General features: G+C 65.4%; 1 protein-coding gene across 1 annotated transcript; it reads right to left on the bottom strand.

Annotated features, from left to right (window-relative positions):
* Nucleotides 1-5: 5 nt before the first annotated feature.
* Nucleotides 6-26,591, bottom strand: PKD1L3 (polycystin 1 like 3, transient receptor potential channel interacting). Its single transcript, XM_067543438.1, has 33 exons — nucleotides 26,556-26,591; nucleotides 23,395-23,590; nucleotides 22,345-22,479; nucleotides 20,808-20,848; nucleotides 20,084-20,566; nucleotides 19,535-19,666; nucleotides 19,018-19,197; nucleotides 18,360-18,487; nucleotides 17,862-18,282; nucleotides 16,225-16,350; nucleotides 15,534-15,765; nucleotides 15,235-15,428; nucleotides 14,423-14,653; nucleotides 13,785-13,886; nucleotides 13,264-13,442; nucleotides 12,743-12,889; nucleotides 12,422-12,621; nucleotides 11,952-12,148; nucleotides 10,918-11,098; nucleotides 10,162-10,345; nucleotides 9,847-10,081; nucleotides 8,858-8,931; nucleotides 8,172-8,359; nucleotides 7,009-7,152; nucleotides 6,479-6,664; nucleotides 5,854-6,121; nucleotides 5,251-5,384; nucleotides 4,789-4,922; nucleotides 4,235-4,461; nucleotides 2,367-2,577; nucleotides 2,099-2,200; nucleotides 1,550-1,681; nucleotides 6-303 (listed from the first exon to the last, which is right to left on the bottom strand). The coding sequence occupies exons 1-33, from the start codon at nucleotides 26,589-26,591 to the stop codon at nucleotides 178-180; spliced, it is 5,886 nt and encodes a 1,961-aa protein (XP_067399539.1). The 3' UTR covers nucleotides 6-177.
* Nucleotides 26,592-27,997: the final 1,406 nt, after the last annotated feature.

The following is a 27,997-nucleotide window of genomic DNA, read 5'->3' as shown; positions in this document are numbered from 1 at the left end:
TTTTCCATTGGATTTATTGGAAATAGAAATGTCCTGCTCCTTCCATGGCACCACCCAGGCCGTGCATAGGGAGGTAGCAAATGATTAATCAAGACAAGAGCTGGCCAGCACTGCAGAAGCCGGGTATCGGAAACATGTCTCTGAGGGTGATGGAGACTGCAGCTGTGGGCTCTTGCTTCATAGAGAGACCTCCTTCTCGGCAATGCCAGCCAGCCTTGTCAGCTGCAGGGCCTGCTGCTTAATTCCCAGCAGGCTGGAGAGCTTTAGCAGCATCAGTTCCGTCATGGACTCATCTTTGTTTGCCTGGAAAGGAAGGAGGAAAATAAGTTTAAAAGCCAATCTCCAGATTGTCAGCAGAGCAAGAGTGTCAGGGTCGGGGGGCCATTCCCCGCTGCACTTGGCTGGCTGCTGGGATCCAGCTGTAACGAATGCTTGAAAGAAATCTTCAGTGAGCTTAAACACAGAAAGGAGCTTACAAGAAGTGGAAGCTTGGTCAGATGACCAGGGAGGAGTGTAAAAATACTGCTTAAGCGTGTGGGAGTGAAATCAGGAAGGCCAAAGCACAATTGGAGTTGCAACTAGCAAGGGACGTGAAGGGGAACAAGGAGGGTTTCTACAGGTATGTTAGCAACAAGAAGGTCAGGGAAAGTGTGGGTCCTTTACTGAATGGGGGAGGCAACCTAGTGACAGATAATGTGGAGAAAGCTGAAGTACTCAATGCTTTTTTTGCCTCTGTCTTCACAGCAGTTTTGCAGAAAAGGACCTGGGGGTAACAGTGGATAAGAAGCTGGATATGAGTCAGCAGTGTGCCCTGGTTGTCAAGAAGGCTAATGGCATATTGGGCTGCATTAGTAGGAGCATTGCCAGCAGATGGAGGGAAGTGATTATTCCCCTCTACTCGGCATTGGTGAGGCTACATTTGGAGTATTGTGTCCAGTTTTGAGCCCCCCACTAGAACAAGGATGTGGAGAAGTTAGAGAGAGTCCAGAGGAGGGCAACAAAAATGATGAGGGGGCTGGAGCACAAGACTTATGAGGAGAGGCTGAGGGAACTGGGCTGGTTTAGTCTGCAGAAGAGAAGAATGAGGGGGGATTTGATAGCAGCCTTTAACTACCTGAAAGGGGGTTCCAGAGAGGATGGAGCTAGGCTGTTCTCGGTGGTGGCAGATGACAGAACAAGGAGCAACGGTCTCAAGTTGCAGTGGGGGGAGGTCTAGGTTGGACATTAGGAAAAAGTTTTTTACTAGGAGGGTGGTGAAGCACTGGAATGGGTTACCTAGGGAGGTGGTGGAATCTCCATCCTTAGAGGTTTTTAAGGCCTGACAGAGGTTTGACAAAGCTCTGGCTGGGATGATGTAGTTGGGTTAGTCCTGCTTTGAGCAGGGGGTTGGACGAGATGACCTCCTGAGGTCCCATCCAACCCTAATCATCTATGATTCTATGTTTTAATGATGAATGCTGAATTTTAACCTTCCACGTGCGGCTGATCTATCCCCACCCGCCCCAGGAATACGGGGTCTTTGGGCACTGAGCCCTAGCCATGCACCTACCAGAGCAGCCTTTCGCTCCTTGCTGAAGGTCATCAGAAGGGCCGAGACAAACAGGTTAATGACCACATACAGCATGGATATGATGCTTGTGGTGATCAGCAAGGACCCCAAGATTGGGTCTAAGTCGAGAACCTAGAAAGTGACAGAACAGAGCCCAGGATGAATGGGGAACAAGCCACCACTTAGCTATGCACACACGTGCAACCCTGCGTGCACACGTGGCAGCCTGCATAGACGGCTGGTCCCAGTGTGTTTTCCAGAGGCAATGTTTAAGGCTTGGGTGCATGCAGATGTTTCCAGATTGTTCAAATCTGCACAACCCTGACAAGTGTGCACGTCCCTGTGGAGGCTGAAAGCTTCCTCTGGCTGCCTAAACTGCATGCAAGCTCCCTGGGGAGTATTGACAGCCCTTGGTGGGGCAGGGCTGGGGTGTGTAAATGCACAGCTCCACCTCACTCCCTTGTGGGCCCCACCCCCTAGTTTCTTTCTGTGTGCCCAGGTTTACCGGTTCTGGGGAAACGCAATGCTGCCTAGGCTAGGAGTTCTCACCGTGTCGTAGTTAAAGATGCCGATCAGGAGCTCCACGATGGTCACAGCCGAGCTGAGGACAGTCTTGTAGTTCCCGATGCTCCAGCCGAAGAGGAGGTTACACTGGCAGCAGTGATTAGGGGGTGGTGAGGCAGGAAGGAGGGAAAGGCAAGCGTGCAGTGTGGAATTCATAGCCCTGCGTTCTGCCCAGGGAAATGTTCTCACTGCTGCTTCTCTGCACCCTGCACCGCTTTGCCCGAGACAAGGCTGGTGCCAGCCCCCAACTTACCGCGATGGAGTAGCCCACCAGCAGCACCAGCAGCACCAGCAGGAAGCCCACCACCTCCTGCCAGGCTCGACGCAGCGTCTGGCTGATCAAATGCATTCTGGGATTCAGGCGCAGCAGATTCCAGAGCTTCACCGTGGTCAGGGCCAGCAGGAAGGCGAGCAGGTAGGTGAGAGCAGAGTCCACTTTCGCTGCCTCGTAGAAGCTGACAAACCTGCCTCAGACAGGATTGAAGTCCAAGCGCGTCAGAGCGTCCCACACAGCCCCCGTGCTGCAGCCCGCCCGCCCGCCCGCCCAGCAGCGTAAGCCAAGGTGGTGACTCGTTAGACCCAGCTACAGGCGTCATTTCTTCCCCCACCTGCCCTGTGGTGTGGGGCTGGGGCCACGTTCCCGCCGGGGTGTCTCTCAGGTGGGTGGTGGGACAGGGGGAAGGAGAGGCGCTGCATAGGTGCAGTAACTCCTGCCTGGGGTTCCCCAGGCTGCCACGGCCTCTGTGACTCGTCCCATCCGGTAGGTTTGTCCTGCGCGCTGTGTTCTGGGGGCACTACCTGACACGTGGCTGTACCGAGACTTGCACCCACCTACCGGGCGATCCAGCGCGCTCCGTATCACTGACCCATCCACTCCAAATCTACCTCTCCCCAACTGCGTGTCACCTGCAAACTTTATCCAGCACAATTCTGTTTTCTTCCAGGTCCCTGAGGCCTGGCCTGCGGGGGCAGCACGGTCCCTGGGAGATACACCGCACAGCTGGCCTCACTTACATTGCTGTTCTGCTCACTCAGCGCCACGGCGTCCCTGGCTGCGGAGCCCGCAGGGGAGACATACCCTCGTGATAACGTTCAATAGCGGAGGGTCAAGATCCCTGAAGGACCCACAGTGACCGCTCCTGCTCAGTGATGATTTCCCCGTTCACAGCCCCATCTTGAGACCTGCCAGGCAGCCAGTTTCTTGTCCGTTTGCTGTCGGCCAGGTTGATCTTGTATCAGTTTAGTTTTTTAATAAAAAGGCCGGGCGGTACCAAGTCAAATGCTTTACAGAAGCCTATGATGTTCATTACCTCTATCAACCAAACCTATAATCCCATCCACAAAAGAAACCCAAACCCTACGTTTTCCATCACCGGGTGTCTAGGCAAAGCGCGTTCTCCATTTGAACAGGTTCCTTCTCCCCAGGATGGGGCTGGCAGAGAAGGTGCTGCATTATGGGATGCTCCCTGTAGGGCTGGCCTCACTGCCTCAGCGTGGGGCGAGATGAAGCTGGAGAACTGCTCTGTCCTGTCCTGTGGCCCCATTGTCACAGCTCCAGGGCAGGCTACAGAGCAAATTCCAGCTGAAACTCGCTCCGTAAGGATTTCAGCAACCTGCGGCACCCAGTTCTGTCTTCAACGGGGGGGGGAGGAGAGCAGCATTTCTCATCCAGTCAGGCCTTGTCTGGCTGCCCAGTACCTACTTGGAGTGGACTGGCCGAAGAGCTGAGAGGGGCTGCGCCCTGCCAGAGGAGATGAGGCCATCTGCTGTTAGGATAGAGCACGTTCCTAGCACGCTGGCCCGGGCACGGTGTCCTAGGATCCCCTCGCAGCTCGACTGGCTGAGTGGAGTGGGACGTGCTGAGGGTGACCCGGGACGGAGTGCCCTGCCCTGCAGCAAAGGGCAGTCGGCTGCACTGTGCCCAGCAGCCCTGGTGCCGGCCGCGCTAACGGACCCCGCTCAGCAGAAGGACGCCGCCTGGCCCAGTCGGCTAAGGGGAAGGAGCTGGGTTTGGAGGAGACTCGTCTGGCTCTGTGCTAAGGCCAGCTCGGGTGTGGCCGTTCTCTCAGAGCCAGGCCACGCTCCCGGCCCGGCTGGGTGTCGCTGTGCCCACCGGCTCACCTGCTGCGCTCCTGCTGATATTTCTCCATCACGCTCTTCTGCAGGAGATGGCGCTTGACGTAGACGCCGAACGCTGCCAGGCTGAGGAGAATTATGCTCACGTCCAGCAGGTTTCTCTGCCTGCGGTAGTACTTCCACCTCTGCTGCTTCAGCCGCCGCCCCTGGACACAGGTGACGTGGTCGCTGAGTGCCCCCGGGATTCCCTTGCTCAGCCTGTGCAGAGGGACCTGGGGCACAACGGTGCAATGCGCGGTGCCCGCTCAGAGCACAGCGAGAGGCCAGCCTTGGGCGCTGCCCAGCTACCTGCAGGGTAGCCAGCCGGCAGAGCGCAGCAGCAGCCACTGCTGCGCTGGAGCGCCAGGCACAGCTGGGGGCTGGCACGGGGCCGGGCGGGAGGCAGGGGAAGGGCCAGTGTCAGCGCTGGTGCTGGCAGTGCCGCGAGTACCCGCCCTCCTGCAGGAGTGAATTCAAAGCTGTGCAGTCCCCACAGGGCCCTGCCGTCTCCTTGGAGCTGGTGAGAGCAGCAGAGCCGTGCCCAGGCCCACCCGGCTCACCTGCACCAAGACGCAGAAAAGCAGCAGCAGGAGGTAGGTGGCTTGTGCGCAGGCCAGCGGGGTGAGGACGAAGCTGCTGCTGCTGCTGCCGGGGGCTCGGACGCTCTGCAGCTCTGCGGAGGGGAGGAAGGCACCTAGACGGGCAAAGGCGGCCGGAGAGGAGAGCGCTCAGCTTCCCCCACTGCCCTGGAGCAGCCCCCGGCCCAGCCCCGCTCAGGCAAGTAGCACGAGCTGCCTCCTCCCGGCTTGCTGCCCGTGGGGGGGCGCTGGGCACTGCTGGGCCCGTGTGGGGCAGGGCAGCGCCCGCAGGGCTGGGTCAGATTTCTCCAGCGGGTTGGGCTGGTGCCCACCAGCTGAACCAGCCGGACCCTCTGCCAGCCCGTCCCCCTCCCGGCGAGCTGCGGGCAGGAGCTGGGCCGCGGGGCAGTGCTGAGCCAGCGGGTCTCTGCGTGGGGCACTTACCCAGCCCCTGGGTCTCCAGCAGCAGGGTGACCACGCAGAAGAGGTTCACGTTGGCGTTGTAGACCGTGAACTCCACGAAGACGGCGCAGCTGCAGCCATCCAGCCACCGGCTCCGCTCCAGGTATCCCAGCATGCTGCGCAGGGGGTAGAGTGAGGCTGGGGGCGCGGGGCAGGACCTGCCCAGGACAGCAGCCAGCCTGGACCCGGGCCCGGAAAGAGCAGCGGCTGCAGCAGGCCCACAGCCCCGGCTCGTGTGCGAATGGCCAGCGAGTCACCGCTGACGGCCAGCTGCAGCCCTGGGACCTGCTCTGCCGGCACAGGCCATCGCCCCGCCAGGGCGTTCCACGGCCACCCCCTCCCGTGCAGCGCAGGGCCGCCGAGGGGGGTGTCCGCCCTGGGAGAAGCAGGCTGTGACGGACCCGTGGCTGTGGGTCAGTTACAGCGGGAGAGCGTCTGGCCCCGGCAGGAGGCTGCAGGGATGTGAAAGCGAAGCCAGGCACGTGGCCTTGTGTTGTGCCCTGGCTGGTGCGAAGGGCTGCCGGGCAGGCAGCGTGGAGGAACCTGACCCCCGTGCATGCAGGCCAGCTGGGCACCCTGCCCCACCTGTAGGCACTGCTGGCGTTGGGGCCCAGGTGTGCCAGGTAGCCTTCTCCAGGGTAGAGGCCCAGCTGCCCCCACACGGGGTATTCCCCCACTCTCTGGTTCACCCAGATGCTGTCTTGTGCCCCGCTGCCCGGGCCAGGGGGACCCCAGCTCCGATGGCCCCCCGCATGCCGGGGGCGGCAGGAGCAGGGCTCGCCCTGTGCCTGGGGGCGGAGCTGCCGCAGACGAGCGCTGCCGAGGAGGAAGGCGTGTCCGTCGCCGATGAGCCCTGCGGCACAAGGAGGAGATGCCACGCGAGGGGCTGTGAGGAGCCCGGCCGCGCCGTGCAAGGTGCAGGACATGCAGGGCCTGCCGCGCCCCCCGTTTCCGTGCCACCAGCCCCGACACCCGCGTCAGCCTGGGCTCATTTCAGAAAAACCGGTGTGGGCCGTGGAAACCCCCTGCAAAGTCTGGGGCAGCTGGTGCCCGGCTGCGCTGCTCCCAGGGCCCACAGGACCAGGGAGCCACGACCTCGCCCTGCGGAGCTGAGAGGGATCCGTGCCAGCGCCAGGCCCTCCAGCGCCCTGCGGGACTGCGGGGTTGGAGAAGGGCCCAGCAGCTCCCTGTGGCCGGGGACGGCGCTGACCTGGGGCTGGCCCGTACAGGTTGGGCAGGAGCGTGCCGTGGGCCCAGCGGTAGAAGTCCCCCAGGCGGCGGATGTGGGAGAAGTTGCGTGCCAGGCTCTGGCGGACGGCCTGGTTGAAGTACAGCTGGTGCGGGCTCCGCTCCACGTAGGACACGACCATCAGCGAGGCCAGGAAGACGACTTGCACTGACGGGCACAGGCAATGGCAGCTCAGAGCCGGCCTGGGGGGGCTGGCCCCACCCAGCCGGCCTGTAGCAGCAGCAGCCTCCGCACGGCGGGGGTGAGGGGCGCCTCCAGGTGAGCCCCCCGCCGCGGCGGCCTGGCCCAGCTGGCAGGGCAGTAACCCAGTGCCCCGGGCCCTGGCGGGCTGTGTCCACTCGGGTCCCAGCCCCGTCAGACATGCTGCTGCCCCACCAAGACCCAGGGCGTTCTCCAGGCTGGAGGAGGGCAAAGATGCTGCAGCAGCTGCCATCTCACTGCCCCGGGCCTGCCGCTGCAGCCTCTCGGCCCTGGCCAGGGTCCGTCCATACCTAGGATCTCTCCCAGCTGCGCGTACAGCTTCTTTGCCGTCCAGGTCCTCCTCCTTGGAGGGGGCGCAGGCCTCGGGCACGGGGGGCTGTAGATGGGGTCGTTCCAGTCTCTCGACCCGGGCAGCTCCAAGTAGGGGTGCCTGGCTGCCAAAACCCATCCCCAGAAAGAGATGCAGCGCTGGGAACGGCCCCGAGCCCTGCCCTGCGACGCCTTTCTCCAGAGGCTCCCAGGGGCAGCGTCTCAGTAACCAGGGCCTGAGGGACAGGAGAGGCCCTGTTGTGGCCAAGCCAAGGTGAGCAAAGGACCGGGCCAACGGCCAGCCTTGGCCTGGGAACAGGTCGCCAGCAGGCGCCGCGGGACAGGTATGGGCACTGAGACCAGCTCCTGCTAACCAGCCTGCCACGGGCAAAAATCACTGCCCCACAAGCCTTCAGAGAAGAGCGGTGGGGGACATGCCTGACAAGGGCACCCTGCGGGCCTGGCGCAGCCCTGCCGTGTTCACGTGTCTGGCAGACGGGCCCAGGAGCCCCTGGCCTGTGAAACTCCCTGCCACAGGATATTAAGGCTCCAGCTCCTTCACCCCCCGGGAGCAGTACTGCACCCGCTGGTGCATGGTGTGGCACTTGTCTCTCTCAGGGCCAGCCTGTGGCCCCATCAGCCCGCCCCACTCGGGCTGTGACGCAGGCGTGAGTCGTGCCCCGCTGAAGGGCTCTGGAGCGTGCCTGGGGACCGGGTGTCGCCTGGCAGGTGTGCGAGGTGCTGACTGGCTGCACTGAAACACCGACTGGCCAGCATCGCTCTGTGCCAGCCATGGTACCGGCCGGGCATGCAGCCTGGGGCCCAGCCTGGCAGCTCCACGTGCCGCCCCGGGGGCCAGGCGTGCTGCTTTTGCCTGAGCCTGGTGCAGTTCCTCCTGCCCTGGGTGCGGTGCGGATGGGTCAGTGTAAACCAGGGCTTGGCTGGTCCACCCCAGCCACAGCGCCGCAACCCGCTTCTGCAGCGATGGGCCCTGGCAGAATGGCTGGGGGGCTGGGCCCTCAGCCTGAGCGTCGGCCGCCGGCGTTGAATGGGGGGGGGGCATTACCCAGGAGAGCCAGGATCCATTGAATGGGGAGGGCATTACCCAGGAGAGCCAGGATCCATTGAATGGGGGGGGCATTACCCAGGAGAGCCAGGATCCGCTGCAGCTGCTGCTCCTTCCCCTTGTCCTGCCAAAGCATCCTTTTCAGCCCCAGGGAGAGCAGCAGAGTGAGTCCGCTCACCTGTGGGGAAAGCACAGGCTGGGTCCGCACCAGCCCTGCAGCGAGCCAGGCGGCCCCACAACTGGCCCTACAAACCCCCAATTGCCAACTTCACCGGCAGACGAGGGAACCTGCACACGCCCCGTGACCTGAACTCCACCGGCTAGCGGGGGATGCTACGCAAGGCAGGAGAGAGACTGGCCGGCCTGCTGTCACTCAGGGGCTCCGGTCAGCTCATGCCATGCTCTGCGTCAGTGACCAAAACTGGGCTGGCCGAAATTAGGGCTAATTGGCGGAAAGTGTAAGACAGGGACGAGCTGCTCTGCCCACCACATCTCTTTTGAGGGCCTTAAAGAAAGACCGTTCGGGGGGGAGGAGTGAGCTTCACCATCGTGGCTGACTCCCCCTCACCTCCTGGGACCTGGGGTCTGATCATCCTGATCAGACTGGGCCAGTGAGAGGGACCCAGACGACACTGTCACCTGCACCGCTCTGGCTGAGTCCCGAACACCAGCCCGGGAAAGGAGCTGGGGCTGGGATGCTTCTCAAAGCTACATTGCCCAGGGTCGGTGGACTCTAAGAAGAAAGGGGGAGAAGCCGTCGTTACCCAATACTGGGCAGATACAAGAGACCAGGAAAGGAGATCCTTCGCCCGCGGGGGCTGACGTCGCTGGGTACGGGCTGCAGGTGAGAAACCTGCTTAGACAAAGATTGTACCTCGCTGGTGTGACGTGTGTCTGCAAAGCGTGTTCTCACCGCAAGGCTGGCTGTTGGTGTCTGTGTCTGGCCTTTAAGGCCCCCGTGCTGCAGGGCAGGTGGTGACACAACCCTCACTGGTGTGGGGCGAACCACAAGACAATACACCCCTCATCCCCCAGCCAGGCCAGATCCCTAATGCCTTCAACCAGCCAGCCAGGGGTTCTCCTCCTAAAAACTCGCCAGCCACAGGGCAGGGGCGCATCAGCCTGCACTCTAGAGAAGGTCTGTCTGTCTGTCGGTCTGTCAGGTGCTGTAGCTCACCCCCCATCTCGGCCTGCACTCTAGAGAAGGTCTGTCTGTCTGTCGGTCTGTCTGTCTGTCAGGTGCTGTAGCTCACCCCCCCATCTCGACCAGCTCACACCTGCCATACGCCAGTCTTGCCTGTCTGAGCGTTAAGCTGATATCCGCTCTCCGTGGGCTGGAGGGCTGTAACCTGCCTGCTGATGGAAGCTGCCCTGCTCGCTTCTCTACGGTGTTGCTGCTGCCGCTACCAGCCACAGAGTCCTCCAGGGCCCGGGGGCTGAATTTTCCTCCCTGGCCCGGCTGCATCCCCAGTCCTCAGCGCGTCACCGCCCTGCACAGCTGGGCTGAGCTGAGCCCTGCAGCCCCGTGTGCGTCTCCCTTTCCCTGTCACTGCGGTGCAGCCACCTCCAGGCTGGGACACGGACGTTGGTGAACGGCAGCAGGCAGCGGTTTAAGCTGGGGAGTGAGGACGGAGCCTGGATCCAGTGACACATGCTGAGGGAACTGCAGGGGATTCTCTGGGCTGTGCCGGGGCCCGGGGTGGGGCCGTACGCGCCCACAGCTCTCCCGTGGCTCTCGCGCTGAGCTCTTTACCTTCAGTGGCTGCACGAGGAAGATGCTCTGGAGCAGGGAGAGCAGCAGGGAGACGACCCAGCTGGTGGCTCGCTGCCGGTCCAGCTGCAGGCTGAGCAGGACGGTGAAGAAGGCTGCGGCCAGGCTGGCAGCGGACACAGCGACCCAGCAGACGAACACGGTCTCTCTGGGGAGCCGGCTGGTGATGGGGGCCTTCTGCTCCGCGGGATCCGGGATGGGGAAGCTCCTCCCCGCCCTGAAAGAAGGAGGGGCGGTTATAGGGTGAGTGGCTTGTGGCGCCAGCGGAGGGAGAGCCGCAGGCCAGCGAGTGGCTACCTGGCCAGCCCAGGCTCCTGCCGCGCGCGGTGCTGCTCCAGCTGCTCCCGGAGGCTCTGTAGCTGGCTGGCAGCATGGCCGGTGCTGTGGGGATCGCGGAGCCCGTCTGGGTCCAGGGCTCGGAGCCGGGCCTGCAGTGACCCCAGCGCCTGGCTCAGGTAACTGCTGAGATGGTGAGAACGCTCTGGAAGAGCAGGTGCAGCAGCGTTATTCCTGTCCGCGCTGGGCCGGCCCCAGGCAGAACGCCGCTGGGCACGGACCAGCCATCGCAGACCCGCCCCGTGCCCGGCTGTACGCTGGCAATGCCAGGCCCTGCTCGCCAGGGGCTGGGCGGTTTTGGAGCTGCCCCTCTCTGACTGTTGGCCTGGTTTCAGGGTCTGCAGTGACTGCAGGGGTGGGTGCCGCGGGGCTGGCTGGAGACAGGCAGAGACTGACTCCCGCCAGCCTGTCTCCCCGGCAAACCCGGAGCAGTGGGAAGAGGCCATGAGCCAAGTTTAGCTTTCAGGATTTTGTCTCCCCTCCAGCCAGCCTGAGCAGGGCCGGCAAAGGTCCCTCCGCACCCAAAGCAAGAGCGGCACAGCTGGCTCGCAGGGGGCAGACGCAGGGGGCTGGGGTGAGGGTCGCCCCCACCTCCATCGGCCCAGGGCCAGGCCCAGCAGACAAGCCAGCAAGGGCTACTGTAACGCTGCCGGTGGCTGCTGCGTGCCCAGGCGGGCGGAGCCGGGGGTCCCGGGGGCAGGCCCGTGGTGTCTGTACCGGTAGCCAGGCAGGGCTGCGCAGGCTCCCCTCCCCTGCTGCTGGCGCTCTGCAGGTGGGAGCGGACGAGGCAGCAGAGGCTGTGGACGAGCTCAGGGACGCTCTCCATCTCCCGGGGCAGCACCTCGGGCTCCAGGCAGGGCCTGGTGCTGCACAGAAACCCCACCGTCTCCTTCAGCTCCTGGATGGGGACAAATGCGAGGGACGTGGCTACACGCAGCACAGCCTCCGGCCCGGGCGCCCGTACTCTGCCTCCCCCAGCCACGTACCCAGATCACAGCCGGCCCCCCTGCCTGGGGCAGACAGCTGCAGCAGGGTGGGGCAGGTGGAGACCAAGAGGGGTGGACGCCTTGCCTGGGACAGATACAAAGGACTGGGGCGGGGCAAGGGGGCGGCTGGGTGGGGGAGGGCTGGCTGGAGAGGCAGGTCCCGTAAGGGGCTGGGGGGAGCCGGGCCTGAGGATGGGGGCTCTGAGCTTTCCTAGGTGGGCGCTGCTGTGACTTCTAATTAATCTGCCACCACCGTCTGCCTCGGCTGTGTGCCGGAGAACTAACGGCCCCGCCGCGCTCCCACGCGGGCCGTGCATCGCTCCTGCCTGCAAAGCGGGTGCCCAGCCCTTCGGGGCCTCAGCGTCCCGGCCGGGGCAGCTCAGGCAGAGCAGGAAGGCCGAGCCCGCTGCGGCCAGGGTCAGGAGGCGAGTACGGGTGTGTGGAGACGGGCAGAGGCCGAGCGCTAGCGTCCTGCCTGGCCTCGCCTGAGTGGTCCCACAGCCCGGTTCCTGGGGCTCCGTCACACCCACTGACATGTGCCCGGCTCGCAGGGGCCCTGATCCTGAAGCCCCCCCGGGCTCTCACCCATCCCCTGGGCCGGCAGCTGCCCCCAGGGCTGGGCAGATCATTCACGTACGGTGCCCCTCACCCCGCGCCGCCTGGCCAGAGAGAACCTCCCCCTCGCAGGGGCCCGCACGCGTTCCCGCCGGCGTGGGGCTGGGGCACGCGGGAGGCTGCCTGCGGGGCAGCGCTGGCTCTGCTCACCTGCGTGAGGCATGTGAGCGGGGACACCCCCCCGCAGGGTGCAGAGGCCCGCGGGAGCCGGACGCCCGTGGGGGGTGGCGGCAGGTCCTGCGCTGGGACCAGCTGGAAGATGCGCACGACGACCAGGTTTATAGGGAGCAGGACGAGCGCGGTCTGGACGCTGGCGATCAGCTCGCTCCAGCTCAGCAGGACATGCCCTGCGCAGGGAGAGGCGGCCGTTAGCGCAGCGTGGGCGACACGGGACTGCCCAGCCCAGGCAGGACCCCGAGTGCAGCCCCCAGCCCCCCGTGCTGCCCGGCCGTGCCGCAGGGCGCAGAGGGAGCACGTGGCCTGCAGCCGCTCAGGAGAGCGGGCTCTCCCACAGGCGCTTGGGGCTGCCCTGGCCTGGTGCAGGACTGCAGCCGCAGGGGCAGGAGGGGGCGTCCCGGCCCCGCACCGGGCTCTGCCCTGGCAGGGATTACCCGCCTCACCTGGCTCCTGGCCCCCGGCCCCGGCCCCGGCAGGGTCTCGCCAGAACATGATGTTGATGAGCATGGTGCAGAGCAGCAGGGTCAGGCAGCAGGCCAGGCGCTGGACCCGCGTGAAGGGGTCCCAGGGGCAGCGGGTCAGCACCGACAACCACAGGTGCTCCTGGGTGACCTTCTCCACCAGGGCCGAGTGGAACAGCTGCCTGCGGAGAGAAATGGCCTGTCCTGCCACTGCCCGGCCGGCCCGCGCTGGCCGGCTCTGGCCATGGCTGCCCACGCAGTGGTGGGCGGGCCGGGAGCCAGCGCGGGTGCTGGGGCGCTTACCTGCAGGACAGCAGCTCGCTCCTGGAGGCTGCTGGGAAAACCCGATCGCGCTGGCAGTCGCCCAGGTCCGCAGCCAGCCAGGTGCTGCAGAGGAAATGCCACTTCCTCCTGGCCGTCACCTCGCTGACCACCACCCGCCTGACGTACCTGGGGCAGGGCAGGGACACGCACCCCAGTGGGACTCTCCTTCCCGGACTACAGGAGCTGCAGCCCGGCCCCTGAGCCCTCTCCCCGGCCTCCGGTACCCACTGCCCGTCCCCCAAGCCCTCTCCCCCTCCCCCGGTACCCACTGCCATTTCCCCGAGCCCCTCTTCCCAGCCTCCAGTACCCACTGCCTTTCCCTTGCCCCCGGTACCCGCTGCCCTTCCCCCGAGCCCTCTCCGCCCCCCCCCCCCCGGTACCCGCTGCCCTTCCCCTGAGCCCCTCTCCCCACAGCCGTGGCAGCTGCTGCCCTCCCCCCTTGCACGCCTGCAGGGGAGCTGCTGGCCCCGGCTTGCCCTGTGGTGGGGCAGCGGCGTTACCAGGAGGGGCTGGGGCCAGAATTGTCATGCCAGAGCCTGATGCTGTGCAGCTCCCCCAGAGAGCGCTGGGTGGTGACGAGGAAGACGTCCAGCCCCCCGCGTTCAAAGACGGGTTTGTGGGGGTCCCGCAGGCAGTGCGGCTCGCTCCAGCCCTCTGTCCCATACAGCCTGAGCACAACCTGCAGCCGCAAGGGAGAGCGCTTGGCACAGGGGTGCACGGTGCTGCACAGAGCTCCCCCTCCCCCCCCATCCCGGCCTGCCCACACGGGTCCTGCACCGCCCTGCACATCGCTGCTGCGTGGCGCTGTCACCACCCACTCCCTGCCCCGCTGCACAGCGCTGGCCCCCGCCGGCAGGGAGGCTGGGCTGCATTTGTCACGGGCTCTGCAGGTGCTGACGGGCACCTCGTAGGAGGCACCTGGCTCCGTTCTGCTGGTCCCGTGGGCCCCAGCGCCCCGGAGCGCAGCCTGCTGGGCGGGCAGTGAACGTGCCCAGGGCGTCGCTCGCGGCAGCTCCCCTACCTTGGCTGTGGTGGCTGCGCCCCTGCGATAGCCAGTGAAGACCTGGACCACATAGCGGACGTGGGCCCCGGGCTGGTTGTCTGCCAGGACCGTCACCTTCACCTGCAGCAACGGGAGAAAGCTTGGCTGAGGGCTGTGTGTATTTTTATTTTGGCTTCTTGATAACCAGTGTGGGGAATCAGAAGCACTGTTTGTGGCTGGTTGGGAAGTCTGACTTCAGTGTTACCCACCAGTGCTGGGAGAATCTGCTCCCCTTTTACCGCCTGCCCTGACCTTGGCGTTATCAGGTGGCTGCCCTGGGCACAGACGGGTCACACCTGGCATGGCCTGCGAGGGGGACCTGCTCCCCTGTGAGCCTGGCTGGCTGTGCCAGGCTGCGCCAGGGCTGCCTGTGGGTCCTTGGGCAGGGGCTGGTGAGTGGGGGCAGCATCCTGGCAGGCCCGGCGTGGCGTGTGGTACCACACACTGCATGTGGTGCTGGAGCAGCACCCTGCGGGCAGGGGCAGGGGCAGGGGCTGAGTTCTGGAGTCCCAAGCACCTGGTCCTCCAGCCCTCCCAGGTTCGCGGGCTCCACTCCTCGTCTGTGTGAGGCAGCCGGGGACCCCAGCCCGCACCCGGGTGCAGCCAGGCCTCCTTACCTTTCCCACATCCGCCCGGTCTCTCCTCCACGCCCAGATGCCAGCAACACCGTGGACCACCAGCAGGCTGGCCAGCAAGGCCACCCCAACCGGGTTGCTGGCGACATTGAGGAGGAGCCTGCCCGTGTCCTGAATGTTCACCGTCCGGGGCACGACGAAGACGGAGCTGCCGAAGGTGGTGAGGTGGTTGCATAGACACTGGGTGCTGCTGACTGTGCTCTGAGGTCCCACCTGCAAAACAGGCCCCTTGAGTGCGCCGCTGGGCCGGCCGGCCCGCCCGCTGGGCACAGCACAGTGCTGCGCTGGAGGGGCAGGAGCTGCACCAGCACCCCAGGAGGAGGGCCACGGCTCCAGCCCGGCATCACGGCAGAGACCGGCGTGCCCGCTGGGACAGTGCCGTCTGCGGGACCCGGGAGAGAGGCGTCCCTGCAACCCGCTGGTGCTAGCCCCAGGCCTAGGAGGAGGAGGACAAAGGCCTGGAGCCATCCCTGTCCTGCACGGCAGTGGGGTGCAGCATGGCATCACAGACCGGGCTCAGCTCCCAACAGCCTTCGAACGACTTCAGCTGCACCCCCCCCCCAGGCTGCCAGGCTGCGCCAGTGCAGGCCGTGCTCCTGCATGCCTTACCCGGCAGGCGCTGCCTTTGCCCGTCTCTCATTGGGGATGCCAGGCAGGTGCCTTCTCCCCCCTTCCTACGCAGGCGCTAGGGTTCAGAACCCAGGCGCCGAGCCCAGCGCTTGCTCCTGGAGCATTTCCCAGGTGGCCGTGGCTACCAGCCCTGCGCAGCGGTGACTGGCCGCCCGGCTCCTTACCCGGCAGCCGTCCTGCCTCCAGGCCTTCCTGCGCTGGTCCCAGAAGTGGCACTGCGTGGCGATGGTGGTGATTGTATACGTCACGTGGCTCGGCCGCGCTTGCTCCGGGCTCTGCCGTGCCACGGCCGTGATGTGGCAGGGCCCCAGGCCAGGCTGCAGCCTCGCGGCGGGCAGCACCCACGTATAGTCGTCACCTGGGGACACAGCGTCAGTCGCGTGGCTGGCGACACCCCAGCCGCAGGAGGGGCAGGCGCCAGGGCTGGGGACGAGGGCGGGGGAGCCACGCCGCAGGGCCTTACCAGTGTGCTGCCCCCGGCCCCTGGGCAGGGTGATGTTGAGGAGGGAACGGGTGCCGTTGGGCGGGTGCTGGTAGCCCAGGGAGAGCTCGAGCAGCAGGGGCACATCGGGCAGCACTCGGACAATCAGGGCGCCCTCCGTGGCCGTGACGTTCAGCTCGATCACGAACTCCTCGCTGCTGACGTTGAGGCTGCTGGGGGCTGTCTCCGCGCGCTCGGCTCTCCATAGCCCGATCTGGACGGGGGCGAGCACAGAGGCCTCAGGGCTGCGGGGCCAGTGGGCGCAGACAGTCACCGCCTGGCGCTGGCCTGGGCTCGTTCTCACAGCCCCGGGCCAGGGCGCAGCCGGCTGCATGCCAGGAGGCCAGGCGCTGCACAGCTCCGGGCCGGGTGCATGCCCACAGCGGGTATGCTGCACACATGCCCTCATCTGCTGCCTGGGTCCCCACCCCCAGGATGCACTGACCTCTGGCTGCCCAGAGACGGCGGCCCGCTGGCAGGGCAGGACTTTGGCCAATAAGCTGGAGACTGACTAGCTAGCCCGGCGTGGGGGGGGGGGGGCGTACCTGGGGTCACAGCCACGCGTGTGACCCCGGTGGGGGATGCAAGGCCGGCGCGGATGGGTTTTGCACACGTCCGTCTCTCGCAGCAGCAGCCCTGCGTGGCGGTGACTGGCCGCCCGGCAGAAACGCACCTCGATGTCCTCAGGCAAGTCCTGCACCGTGATGAGCGCCTCCTGGGCAGCGAGCACAACGCTCCCAACGCTCCTGATCTCCGTGCCATCCAGGCGCTTGAAGGGGTTCACAGCCAGGCCCGTTACCTAGAGCACAGAGCGCCTGAGCTGCCGGCAGGGGGCCAGGGCCAGTGGCTCTACCACGGGCGTTACAGCCCCAGGACGCGTCTGAGAGGCAAATGTGAGCACGGTCCCCGCCCCACCGCGGTGGGCACGGCCGCACGCTGTCCCAGGCAACCCCCGCTGAGCCCCGGGCCGTGCCTGGGGCCACACGGGAGTCGCGCGCTGGCCCCGATGCTGCGCTCCGCCCAGCTCAGCGGGTCAGGAGGCAGGGCCTGCCCCTGGGTGCACGCCAGGCGCCGCGCAGACACGCCGTGCAAGGAACCAGGTCACGCGGGATGCTTGCAGAGCCTCTGGGACCCAGCAACGGACCCCTGAGCGTGCAGGGGTTAGGGAGGTGCTGGGCTGTGACGCTGGCAAAGCAGGTGCCTGTGTCCTACATGAACCCTGGCAAGTCCATAGCGGGGCGCAGCCCGGCTCCCCGGGCCGCGCCACTCGGGGATTAGAACGGGAAGACGTCACTAAGTGCTTGTGAGAGGCTGCCTGCGTCAGTGCTTGTCTGCACCCCGTGCACAGCCATGCCGCTTTCGCACTGCGTGAGGACGCTGCCGCTGTCCCCTGGTGGCGTAGACACGCCAGCGTAGCCCTGCTGTGGCGCTCACACCCTGAGCCATGTGGTTACACCCACACCAGGCTGTAGCGTAGGCCAGGGTGAAATCTCACTGACCCAGCTGTAGCCCATGGTGTAAGGGAGTGTTTGAGCAGCTGTCTGGCGAGTCTCTGGGACTGTGTAAACCACCCGACAGGAGAGAGTCAGAATTACTGTGAAGGGCTGATTTGGCCCTGCCCCAGAGGTGTGGTCCAGCAGTGCCAGGGACCTTGCGGCTGGAATTTCCCTATGTCCTGTCAACAAGAGGTGAGGACAAAAGACTTTTGTTGTTCTGTCTCCTCCCTGTGAAGCTGAGTCATGCAAGGGAGCGTTGCAGCTGAACAAACCCCTAAGAAGAAAGAACTGATGATCCCGGTGCTCTTGGATTCTGCCGGGCACGGTGTTTCTGGGCACAAGCACGCGATCCCCAGTGCTTAGCCTGGGTCTGCCCTAAGGACATATAGCGCTTGCTGATGGTAGACGCGGCTGTTGCCTTCTGAAACTGAAGATTGCAACTCGTCTGTGTCTCTGCTGACCCTGCTTTAACCGGTAACTAACGCTCTGGTTTCCGTCTCCTTTTTAACAAAGCTTCATGGCGGTTCTTAGAGGACTGGCTGCAGGCCTTGTCTTTGGTGTGAGAGCTAAGGTGCAATTGACCGGGGTAAGTGACCGGTCCTCTGGGACTGACAGTAACCTGAATACTGCAGTGGTTCTCGGTGTCAGGGGCCATCTGTCACGAAGGCAGGCTCACCGGGGTGGCGAGCTAGACCGGCGTGTCCCAGGGCACTGTCTGTGACTCCACGGTCAGGCTGCTATTGTGCCTGAGGGGTTCACACTTGATAATTGGCTGGTGACAGAACTCACAGCCAGTTTGTGCCAAGGCTCCTACCAGTCTGCCCCGAGGTCGGCACTCCCGCTGTGGAGTCAGGGCAGCAGCACACCAGGGGAGCCCAGTGCAATGAGCTGACAGAGGCGCTAACCCCATGGGCGGGTCCGTGCCGGGGCGGGCAGCACCTGGGCTCTCTGGGAGTTGCTGTGGGTGTGTCAGGGTCCCGATGGACAAAGCGATGCTTTCTACAGCAAGCTGCCCTCTCTGTGCCCAGCAGGGCCTGCCTCGCACCTGGGGCTCAGCCAGCCCAGCCCTGAGCAGGACTGCAGCCGGCAGCGCCGCCTGCCCACTTACCTGGACCTGCACGCGGGAGTGTTTGCTCAGGAGCGCCACCAAGGCAGGGGAGGATGGGAAGGCCAGCGTCAGCGTCAGTGGCTGATCCAGGCGGTAGGAGCTCAGGGGCAAAGTGGAGGCGTTGCGGCTGGGAACAGGGAGTGACAGCGTTAAAATGCTGGCAGCTGCCCTGGACCCCCAAGCTCAGAGCCTTTGGCCTGTTACCTGCTCAGCATCGTGCTGGCGACGGGCGAGGCCAGCATCACAGACGACTCCGTGGCGCAGCTGTCGTTCCAGAGCAGCACCTGTATCGCTGTGAGTGCAGCCATGGTGTTCTCCAGCACCGCCTCCAGCTGCAGCAGACAGGGACATCACCCACGGTGCAATGGGACAGGGGCATCTGCTGCCCCCCCAGTCGCTGTGCTCCTGTGGCGGTGTCCCGGCAGGGCTGGAGTCGCCAGGCAGAGTGCGCTTTCCCCACAGAGCAGCCCGGCAGCAGCGCGGGGCCCCGGACAGGCTGCAGGAGGCCAGGGCAGAGGCGCTCGGCTGGCCTGCGGGGCACTGGCTGCTAGCTGGAGGGGACAGGCCTGTGCAGGGCAGCTCCCCAGAGGGGGCTGGAGCAGGGCAGGGGGCTGTGCACATGGGGGTGAGGGCTGCACCCAATGCAGGAGGCAGGCAGAGTGCCGGGGCGGCTGTGCCGTGGAGAACCCCGGGGCAGTGATGCGTCCAGCCCCTCCTCTGAAGGGAGCAGGGACCAAGCCATCCTTCCCTGCCCGACCTTAGGGTGCCCTTCTGCCCAGCCCGGGCTTCCCCTCCGCTCCATTCCGGGCCCTGCGTCGCCAGGCCGGTCCCACGCCTACCGGGGTGTGGGTCCCGCGCCTACCTGGGTGCTGGCCCCGCTGGACGTGGGCGTGCTGCTGTCCATGGCCAGCAGGAGGTTGCTGAAGGACTGGAAGAGCGAGGTGGCGCTGGGCGTGCTGGGGTCGGGGCCGCTGCTGTTGCTTAGGAGTGGCGCCCGCAGTAACTGGGTGCTCAGGAACAAGAGCGACTCACTGGCGTCTCTCTGGGGACACAGGCCCTGGCCAGGTCAGTGGCTGCCCGGGGAGGTAGGGAGCAGCTCAGGTGGGACTGGCGCAGCCTCTCCCAGCGGGCAGGTCTGAGCTAAGTGCAGCCCTGCGAGTGCTGGAGAGCTGTTGGCTCAGCCGGGCCGGGGCAGGGCCGTCGGGCCTGCCCAGCGAGGAGACAGCGCTGCTCCTAGAGCGTCCCGGCATTCAGGCAGCCCCCGGGGGCCGCAGCACCATCCCCTCCCGCTCGGGTGTGCACAGCCCTCCTGGCACCCTCGCCACCTGCCTCTGCTCTTCCCCATCTGCCCCCCGCTGCCCATCCCGCCCGCTGGCTACCTGGGCTGCCTCTGAGAGCCGCCGGGGGGCGCTGGTCAGGTCCTGGAGCATGCGGCAGGCTCTCTGCAGCGCAGGCAGATGGTGGATGTTGCGGATGGCCTGGTTGAATTGTCTCATTGTTTCCTCCATGGCCTGTGAGGAAGCAAGCCCGTGCTCAAAGCTGGCTCCAGCAGGATCCCTGGAGCCCCCCGCTCCCTGCCAGCCTCTGCCCTGGGGTGGGACGTGGCACGCTGGCAGGAGCTCAGCCCCAGGTCTGCCACCAGCACCGCTGCCGGACGCCCTCACGTCTGGGAGCAAAGGAGGAGCTGAGAAATGTCCCATGGGGTCCTGGAACTAGTGAGCAGCCAGTGGTGACGGGGGGAGTGGGGGTCCCAGCAGCCAGCACCTCCCTTTGCAGCCGAGAGGGCATCAGCTGGACTGTGCAAAGGACAGAGGCTGCTGGCTCGCTAGGGCTGCATGGCCAGGGAGCGCTGAACAGCTCAGACGCCCAGCACCTGATCCCAACGTGGGCCCAGAGCAAATAGCCCAGAGCCTGGCTTGCCTTCTTACCTGGACGTCCCGCTCAGAGGAGGCTCCCTGGAGCAAAGGGTTCACTGAGAATGGGTCCAGGTTAGGGTCCTGCAGGGTGGTGGCTGTTCCTATGGAGGGTGCCTGCACGACAAGCCCCGGCATGGCCGGCTGCGGGGCGGGTTTCGTCGTGGCCGGCTGCGGGGCGGGTTTCGTCGTGGCCGGCTGCGGGGCGGGTTTCGTCGTGGCCGGCTGCGGGGCGGGTTTCGTCATGGCTGGCTGCGGGGCTGGCCCCTGTGTGGCCGGCTGCGGGGCAGGTTTTGGCGTGGTCGGCTGCGGGGCGGGTTTCGTTGTGGTTGGCTGCGGGGCTGGCTCCTGTGTGGTCGGCTGTGGGGTGGGTTTTGTCGTGGCCGACTGCGGGGAAGGCCTCGGCGTGGCTGGCTGCGGGGCTGGCTGCGTGCCAGGCGCTGCTGTACCTGTGGCAGTCTGGGTGCTGGTGCACATCTTTTTCTGGCAGGAATGTGCCTGCTCGGAGGCGAAGAGGAGGTTAACGGGCAACAACGCGTCTCTCTGTTGAAAAGCAAGCCTGGCCTCTGGGGCCGTTCCCTGCCCTCACCCCCACCACCCCTCAGCAAAGCCAGCCCCTCGCTGCCCCGCGCAGACCCGGCTCTTTAGCAGCACCGGGGAGGGGCACGCGTCCAGGGAGACAGCGCCCCTGTACGGACGCACACCGCCCAGCAATCCCAGTGCCAGGCTGGCTACTCACCGGCCAGTCCATGGCTGCGTCTCTGCGCTGCACGAGGAGCCCTGCGGAGCAAAGGCGGAATAAAGCCATTTCCCTCCGGCTGAGCTCCCCATGCACACGGCCCTGCCATGGGACCTGACCGCTCACTTCAGGTGCTGTTCTCCGGACGTCCCAGTCCCAGTGCTAAGCGTGGGGGTGCCAGGCATGGCCAGAGCACTGGGCCTGGGGCTCAGCGTGGGGCAGCTCAGGGCACCACATAGGACGGGGGGAGAGGCTGTCAGCTCGCTGCTAGACGGCTGTCGGACCCTCGCCGTGACCCCGACGACACGGCGGCTCACTCTGGCTGGGTGTGCGCGTAGTCGCAAGGCCCCGGGGCACTTCAGCCGAGGAGGGCTGGGGACATGTGAGCGTTTGCTCTCCTGGCTGGGCCTCGGCGCACCGTGCGCGGCAGCTCCCGCTTGCGCTCCCAACCCCACCCGCACTAGAGGCGCAGTGCGGACGCCCTCAGCGCTGACTGGGCCTGTGTGCCTGGCACGCAGTAGGCAGCGTCAGCAAAGCAGACCGTGGCAGCGCTGTCTGATGGGAAAAGGGAGCCGAGCCCATGGCCTAGACGCCTCTTGCTGAGGCAGTTACTCGCTGAGTCCCAGCGTGGCTGTGGGGCGTAGGCCTAGGGACAGATGGGGACGGCCGCCAGACCGGCAGCTCAGGCAGAAATGTCCTCACCTGCAACAGGCCTGGTGTCTGTGCCGGTCCCCGCGGCCGGTCCACTGTCTGTGCCGGTCCCTATGACCAGTCTGGTGTCTGTGCCGGTCCCAGCGGCCGGGCCGGTGTCTGTGCCGGTCCCTACGACTGACCCGGTGTCTGTGCCAGTCCCAGCGGCCGGGCCGGTGTCTGTGCCGGTCCCCACAACCAGTCTGGTGTCTGTGCCGGTCCCTACGACTGACCCGGTGTCTGTGCCGGTCCCTGCGGCCGGGCCGGTGTCTGTGCCGGTCCCCGGGGCCGGTCTGGTGTCCACCTGTGAAGTGTCTCTCTTGCTCTCCCCAGCATGGTGAATGGCGCGTGAGTCCCTCTCCGGGGCGGTATCTGTTGAGAGCTCAGCGCAGAGAGGAGTGTGAACACGGCCTGCACCGCTCGCCCCCACTGTACGACTGGGGGCTCGGGGCCCGTTTACAGTTCCTAATCACCCCGTTAATTCGCGTTCGGCCCCGGGAGCCTTTCGGAAACGTACATTGGACTGTCCCTCCCGCCGCGGGTCTGGGTCCTTCTCCCACAGCCCCGGACGGGGCAGGGTCCTTGCATGCTGCAGTGCCATGGAGGAGCCTGTCCTGCTGGGGACACACTGTGGCCTCTCTCCTTCCCTGTTGTTCCTGCCCAGGCCCCTGGGAGAGCCCAGGGCCCCACCCATGGGTAGATTCCCACCCTCTTCGCTGCACAAGCGAGCCAGCCAGGCGCAGCACAGGACCCTGGCAGGCTGCTGCCCCACGCTGCCAGGCCAGCGCACCCTGCCCCCAGCTCAGCCCCGCTCGTGTAACGCCCGGGGCGCCCAGCCAGCACTCACCGAACTGGCAGATGAAATACAGCTCCTGCGAACACGCCTCCTCTCGGGCCCAGATGGAGCCCGAGTCCCTGAGGATGTAACCGCACCCGGCAGGGGAGGGGGTGGCAGCTGCCCGCACGCTGCGCGCAGAGGCGCCTGCGGAGGAGGAGACGGGGAGCAATTGTGGGAGTGTATTATCCATACACTGACCTGATGGCTACCTAAGTGGACACTTACAGCAGGCCTGGTGCTGGACACCGGGTCAAGTGAGGCTGCCTACAGGGAGCTGGAAGGTGGCCACTTTCACTCAGGCGCCTCACTGGCGGCGAGTTCCCGGGACTTGGCCGCTATCCACTAGATAGTAGAAAGTATTCAAGGTCGTAAACAAAATAGTTGTGTGAGCTAAGATGCTACCAGTAATATGTAAGCTGTTCCCGTGTGAAGTAGGTGAAATCATATAATAGCCAATCAGCAATTGTGTGACCATTGTATGCAAAGATAATAAAAAGGTATATAAGCTGGAGAACAAGATGGAATAAACGATTCTGCTTGCAATCATATTGGTTGTTGTGCTTTATCCGTCCTGCATCCTCTGTCATCAGCAGTGGAACTCTCCCTCATCCTCTGCTATCAGCATTGGAACCCGACAAGCAATGAGCCTGCGGCAGGCTGGCTGGCTCCGTGCCGGGCAGTTTTCACTGGTGCGTGGAGCCAGGGGTGCCCCGCATCGCCCGGCTCTGGGCTCCACAGCCTCAGAGCCCAGGTCAGCCGCCCCAGGCGGCGCGGGCGGGAGCTCTGACACCCCCGGTCCCCACACAGCTATTCCGAGCGCTGCGCGTGAGCCCGTGTTGCCGGCCGGCTGCGGGCTGGATTAACATGTCCATGGAGGCTGGACGCGCTCGGCCAGGCAGCGGGCAGGTGACTGGGAGCCACTCCTGGGCACCACGGAGGCTGGCCGGCCGCCTGTAATGGCAGGGAATGGGGAGCGGGAGGCCAAGGATGAGCCCCCCCCATAAAGCCCTCCCCCCAGCCCAGAGAGGGGCAGCCTGGCCCCAGGACCCCGGCCCTCACCTGGCTCCGTTGCACTTGGCTGCTCTAGGAGGCTGACCCACCACTTCTCCCCCTCCGCCAGGCGGCTGCGCAGGCCCTGCCGCGTCTCCGGGCTCCACGCGTGTGCGATGCACCCCGCACGGGCCTGGCACCAGGCCTGGGCTGCCCAGAAGCTGCACCGCAGCCTGACGAACTCGTAGCAGGCGTCTCCCACATGCTGCCGGGGCCGGGGGCACCTGAGGGCAGGCCCAGCCTGGGCAGCGCTTGCCAAACAGAACCAAAGCCACAGCCCTGCTGAGACGCTCATGGTGCCGGCGGCTCCGTCTGCCTGCCCGGCTCTGCCTGGCTCTGCCCTTTATACGGAGCCGGTGCTTTTGTCCCAGGTCAGAGCCGAGCACTGAGCAGACAAACGCCGATGACAAACAAACCCAGCCAGCTCGGGTTGCCACCCCGGGGCTGCCAAGCAAAGAGAAGCCAGCCGGGGCAGCTGGCGGCTGCCATGTCCCACCTGCCGGCCCAGGCGGGGCCGTGGAGCCCGGAGGGGCTGTGTTTGCAGAGAAGGGCGAAGTCATTGTTGGCGGCGGGACACAAAGGGACATGATGTTCCCACCCAGCACCGCCCACGCAGGGAGTTGAACACCTGCTGGCTGGGCTGGGCTGAGGGCGGAAGGGAAGTCGTAGCCCCGGGGGCCGGATGGACCCCTTGTTTCTAGGGCATGATGTGAGATTCACAGACAGGCAGCCCCCTGCCTGGCACAGGCCAGGGGCACAGCTCCCCCAGCCCCCAGGTACTCAGCATGGAGCACAGGGCCTGCGGCTGGGCCAGGAGCATCTATTCAGAATGCATCTCTTCAGCATCTCTTCAGGCGCTTGCAATGTGAATCAGGGAGCCCCACGCTGAGGCCTGGGGTGCCGTCAGCAGCGGGCTGGGCCTGAAGAGGGGTGGGCACCTAGGAAATTCCCCACCCACCCTCATCACCAGCTGGAATGCTCCTCACCTGCCCCACAGGCGGGGGGCGCTGGCGGGGTGCCTGCCCGGCTGGAGTATGGAAGAACTGGAGGCAGTTTTCGCCATGGCCAGTACAGTGGATGGGAGGTGTCAGAACGCCAGGCAGGCCAGGCTGGGGCAGCGACAAGGGAGCTGCAGGCGAGGCTGGGTTGGGGGGGCTGAGGATAGGGCTGGGCTGCAGGCAGGGCCGGGAGGCAGTGGAGCTGGGATGGGGGGCACTGGGGCTGGGCGGGGCTGCAGGCAGGACTGGGCGGGAGGGCTGCAGGTGGAAATGGGGAGCAGTGGGGCTGGGCTGGGGGGCACTGGGGCTGGGTGGGGCTGCAGGTGGGGCAAGGCAGTGAAGCTCACCTGCCAGCTGTGGAAAGGGGTCAGTCACTGGCAGACAGTTGAACCACTGTAGCTAATCCAGTTTGAATCTAATCCGGATTCATGCTGCTGGTGCGCTGGGCTGGCTCTTCTCAGCCTATGCTGCCGCGCCCCTAGCGTACATGACCAGCTCTGCCCTGGGTGTGCCTGGCCTGTCACTGCGCTGCCAGCCCTGCCCGCTCCGCTGGGCTGTGCCGGGACAGAGCCGTCTGTGCCGTAGCTGTGCCCGCTCGAGCCAGGAGCCACCACCCGATGGGAGCAGAAGGCCCAGCCCCAGCCCGGCGGGGCAGCCGGCGAGGAGAGAGGTAGCGCTCGCATCAGGCTGTGCACAGCTCCCGCAGGCTCGGCATGGCTGCGAGGCTGGCTTTTCCAGAGGTGCCCGGGCCTGCCTGCATGGACAGAACAACGCCAGGCCTGAGTGCAAAACCATGGCACCACGCCTGGCGAAGGCTGCAGGGCCACGTCCGTGTCCGAGTGGCTTGTGGCAGCTGAGCGAGTCTGTGCCGCTTCCGCATTGCAACCAGAGCCCATGCCTGGCGCTACACCAATCTGACGCATGCCGCCTTGTACGGCGCCCCCAAGCCGAGCGAGGCCCGAGAGCCCCTGACACCAGCCAGCTCAGCTGGTTTCCTGCCGGCGTCTTCGGGAGAGGATGGGGTGCAGGGAGGTTGGGGTCTGGGTGTCCAGGGTTTGGCCGTGTTCAAGGCAACAGCCTGTGTCAATGAGCTCAGCCAGGGCGTCCCAGGAACGGGACTGGGGGCCAGAGGGAAACCCAGCCTCCTGCAGAGTACAGGGACTGACTCCACGAGCCAGGGGCTAGGCATGGCCTTTCCCCGAGGCTTCCTCCCGACCAGCACGTTGTGTGGGCACCGGCCCCACGGGAGCTGGGTGCCTGGATCCACATGGAGAAGGCTCCATAGATACAAGCAGCGGAGATTAACCCCTCACACGCTGCAAATGTTAGTCTTGCTGTAAGCGGGGCTGAATGCGCTCCCCCCTGCCCAGCTGGCGAGGGGAAGGGCAACAGGCTCCAGGGCCAGCCTGTACTTGCGTGAGCACACCACCGACCTAGGGCTCAGCATGGGGGGACTGCTCTGCCCAAAGGATCCCTTTGCCTGGTGCTGGTTTCAAATCACGTCAGTGGTCAATGCACGGGTAATGAAAGGTTGTTCTCCGCATTGCATGAGCAAAGGGCAGCAGAACTGGGCGTAGCCTGTCCTGACCGAGGGGGTCACCTCTTCTGACTGCACTCGGGAAGCAGCGGGCTTGGATGGGGGTAGGTATCCCTGCTGGCGGCCTGGCCTAGCCTGGCCTCGCCTCCCGCTCCTCACTAGCTAAGGCTTTGTGTTTGAAGTGGTCACTAGCGCTGAACTCACTCGCTGTAGGGCTGTGCCTGGCCAGATGTTCTCTCTCTTCCACTAAGAGCTGCAGGAACCCAGCAGACTGCCCTGCAGAGGTCACAGTAGCGGAGCAGCGACGGCGTGTTGGAGTGGAGCAGCTGGCAGCGTGGCCAGTAGCGTGGTTGGCACAGTGGCCGGTGGGGCGGCAGGCGGCGGAGTGGCATGCTGCATGCCCAGCGTACTCTGGGGTGGGTGTTTGGCTCCTGGTTTTATGCGTGTGAATCCCACTTGTGGCGTTTCCCCCATTAACGCGGGGTGACTTTCCCCTGTCTTACATTAACAGTCTCTCTTCGACACGCAGTCTCTGTGCGTGCGAGAGGCGCCCATGGGTTGGTGTGTGATCGTCCCGGGTGACTGGTGGGGGCTCGGGCTGGCTTCGTGGTGCGTTGTTGAGAGGAGCCCCTCACCGTGGATGCTGACTCCAGCTGGCAGAAGGCTCGCATGGCTCTAGATGGAGACGCGGGGGCAGCCTGCCCTCCCACCGGAGTCTGGCTAGTCACCGTCAGCCCAGTGGGATGCTGCCTAGCCCTGGCCTGTCACCTGCCTGCCCCCGCCAGAGCCAGCATTCAGCTGAACCTGTGCCGCTCCTTCGCGGCCTGAAACGCCTCCCGCAGCGAGACCTGCCCCGGCCCTGCCCCCGCTCGCTTCCCAGGCCTTGGCGGTGCCGACGCTGCTGCCCTGTGACCCGGCAGCTGGCAGCTTTGGGGGCCGGTGCGGAGGAGGAAGGGATGGTGGCGGCAGCTGTTTCTCTGGGCAGCCTGTCCATTTACATGTCCATTTCTGTGCACACGGGGACCCAAACCGGATTATCTCCTGTGCCTCTGGCGGCAGCAGGCAAAGCCCCGCGCTGGCAGGGCCGCGCTCCCGGTGCTGATCCCTCGGTCTGTGTTTTCAGGGTATCTCTGGCTGTGCGCTGCTCCCCTCCCTCAATCCCCCCGCCCTTGCCATCAGAGGACAGCGGAGAACACCCCCCCCCCGGCTGCCCGGCTAGTGCCACCCCAGCCGGCACCGGGCATGGGGCAGGGCTCTGCGAGCTGCCCCGACGGCTTGTTTTCTGCTCCGCAGAGACTCTTGTCCAGCTCGGCAGGTCCTTGGAGTGACCCGGGTCCAGCCCCGGGCTGGCAGCAGCCGGCTAGCGGACGGGCAGACCCTGTGTGCGCCCGGCCCTGACACGAGGCGGGTCCGGGCAGCCTCGTGAACTCGGCCGAGCCGGGAGTGCAGCAGGGCCGGGGCGGGGCAGGGCAGATCCTGCGGCCTGGTGCAGGCTGCGAAGAACCGCCGAGCCGAGCCGAGCCGCGCCACGCCGGCCGGTCCCGTGCCCTGCCCCGGGCAACAGAGGTGCGAGCCGGTCCCAGCGCCCGGCCCGGCCCGGCCGTCCCTGCGGGCGGGTGTCTGCGGCTGTGTCCCGCGCGGCCCCGGGGCGGGGGCAGTGACGGGCAGGGCCGCGGGGGGGAGGCCGCAGGCTGCGCTCCGTGCACCGTGCAGCCGGGGAGGGGAGGGGCGGGGCGGGGCAGGCAGGAGCTGGGACCCGCGCCGCGGCCGGAGCGGCGGCGTCGGGCGTTGAAGGGCCCGGCCCGGCCCGGGAAGCGGAGCCGCGTGTCGGACACAGGGTGAGCGGGAGCAGAGCAGCGCACACCACAACAACAACACAACAACACACACACCACAACACAACAACACAGCAAACCACAACAACACACACACCACAGCACAACCACAACACACCACCACAACACAACACCACCACACACACCACAACAACAACGCAACAACACAGCACACCACAACACCACACCACACCACAACACACACACCACACCACCACAACACAACAACACACCACAACACA

The sequence above is a fragment of the Emydura macquarii genome, unplaced genomic scaffold, assembly GCF_026122565.2.
Source record: "Emydura macquarii macquarii isolate MOO-44397 ecotype Brisbane River unplaced genomic scaffold, CSIRO-AGI_Emac_v2 contig_839, whole genome shotgun sequence".
NCBI lineage: Eukaryota > Metazoa > Chordata > Testudines > Chelidae > Emydura > Emydura macquarii.
The sequence above is the reverse complement of the archived record's forward strand: the minus strand, read 5'-3'. Positions and strand labels throughout refer to the sequence as shown.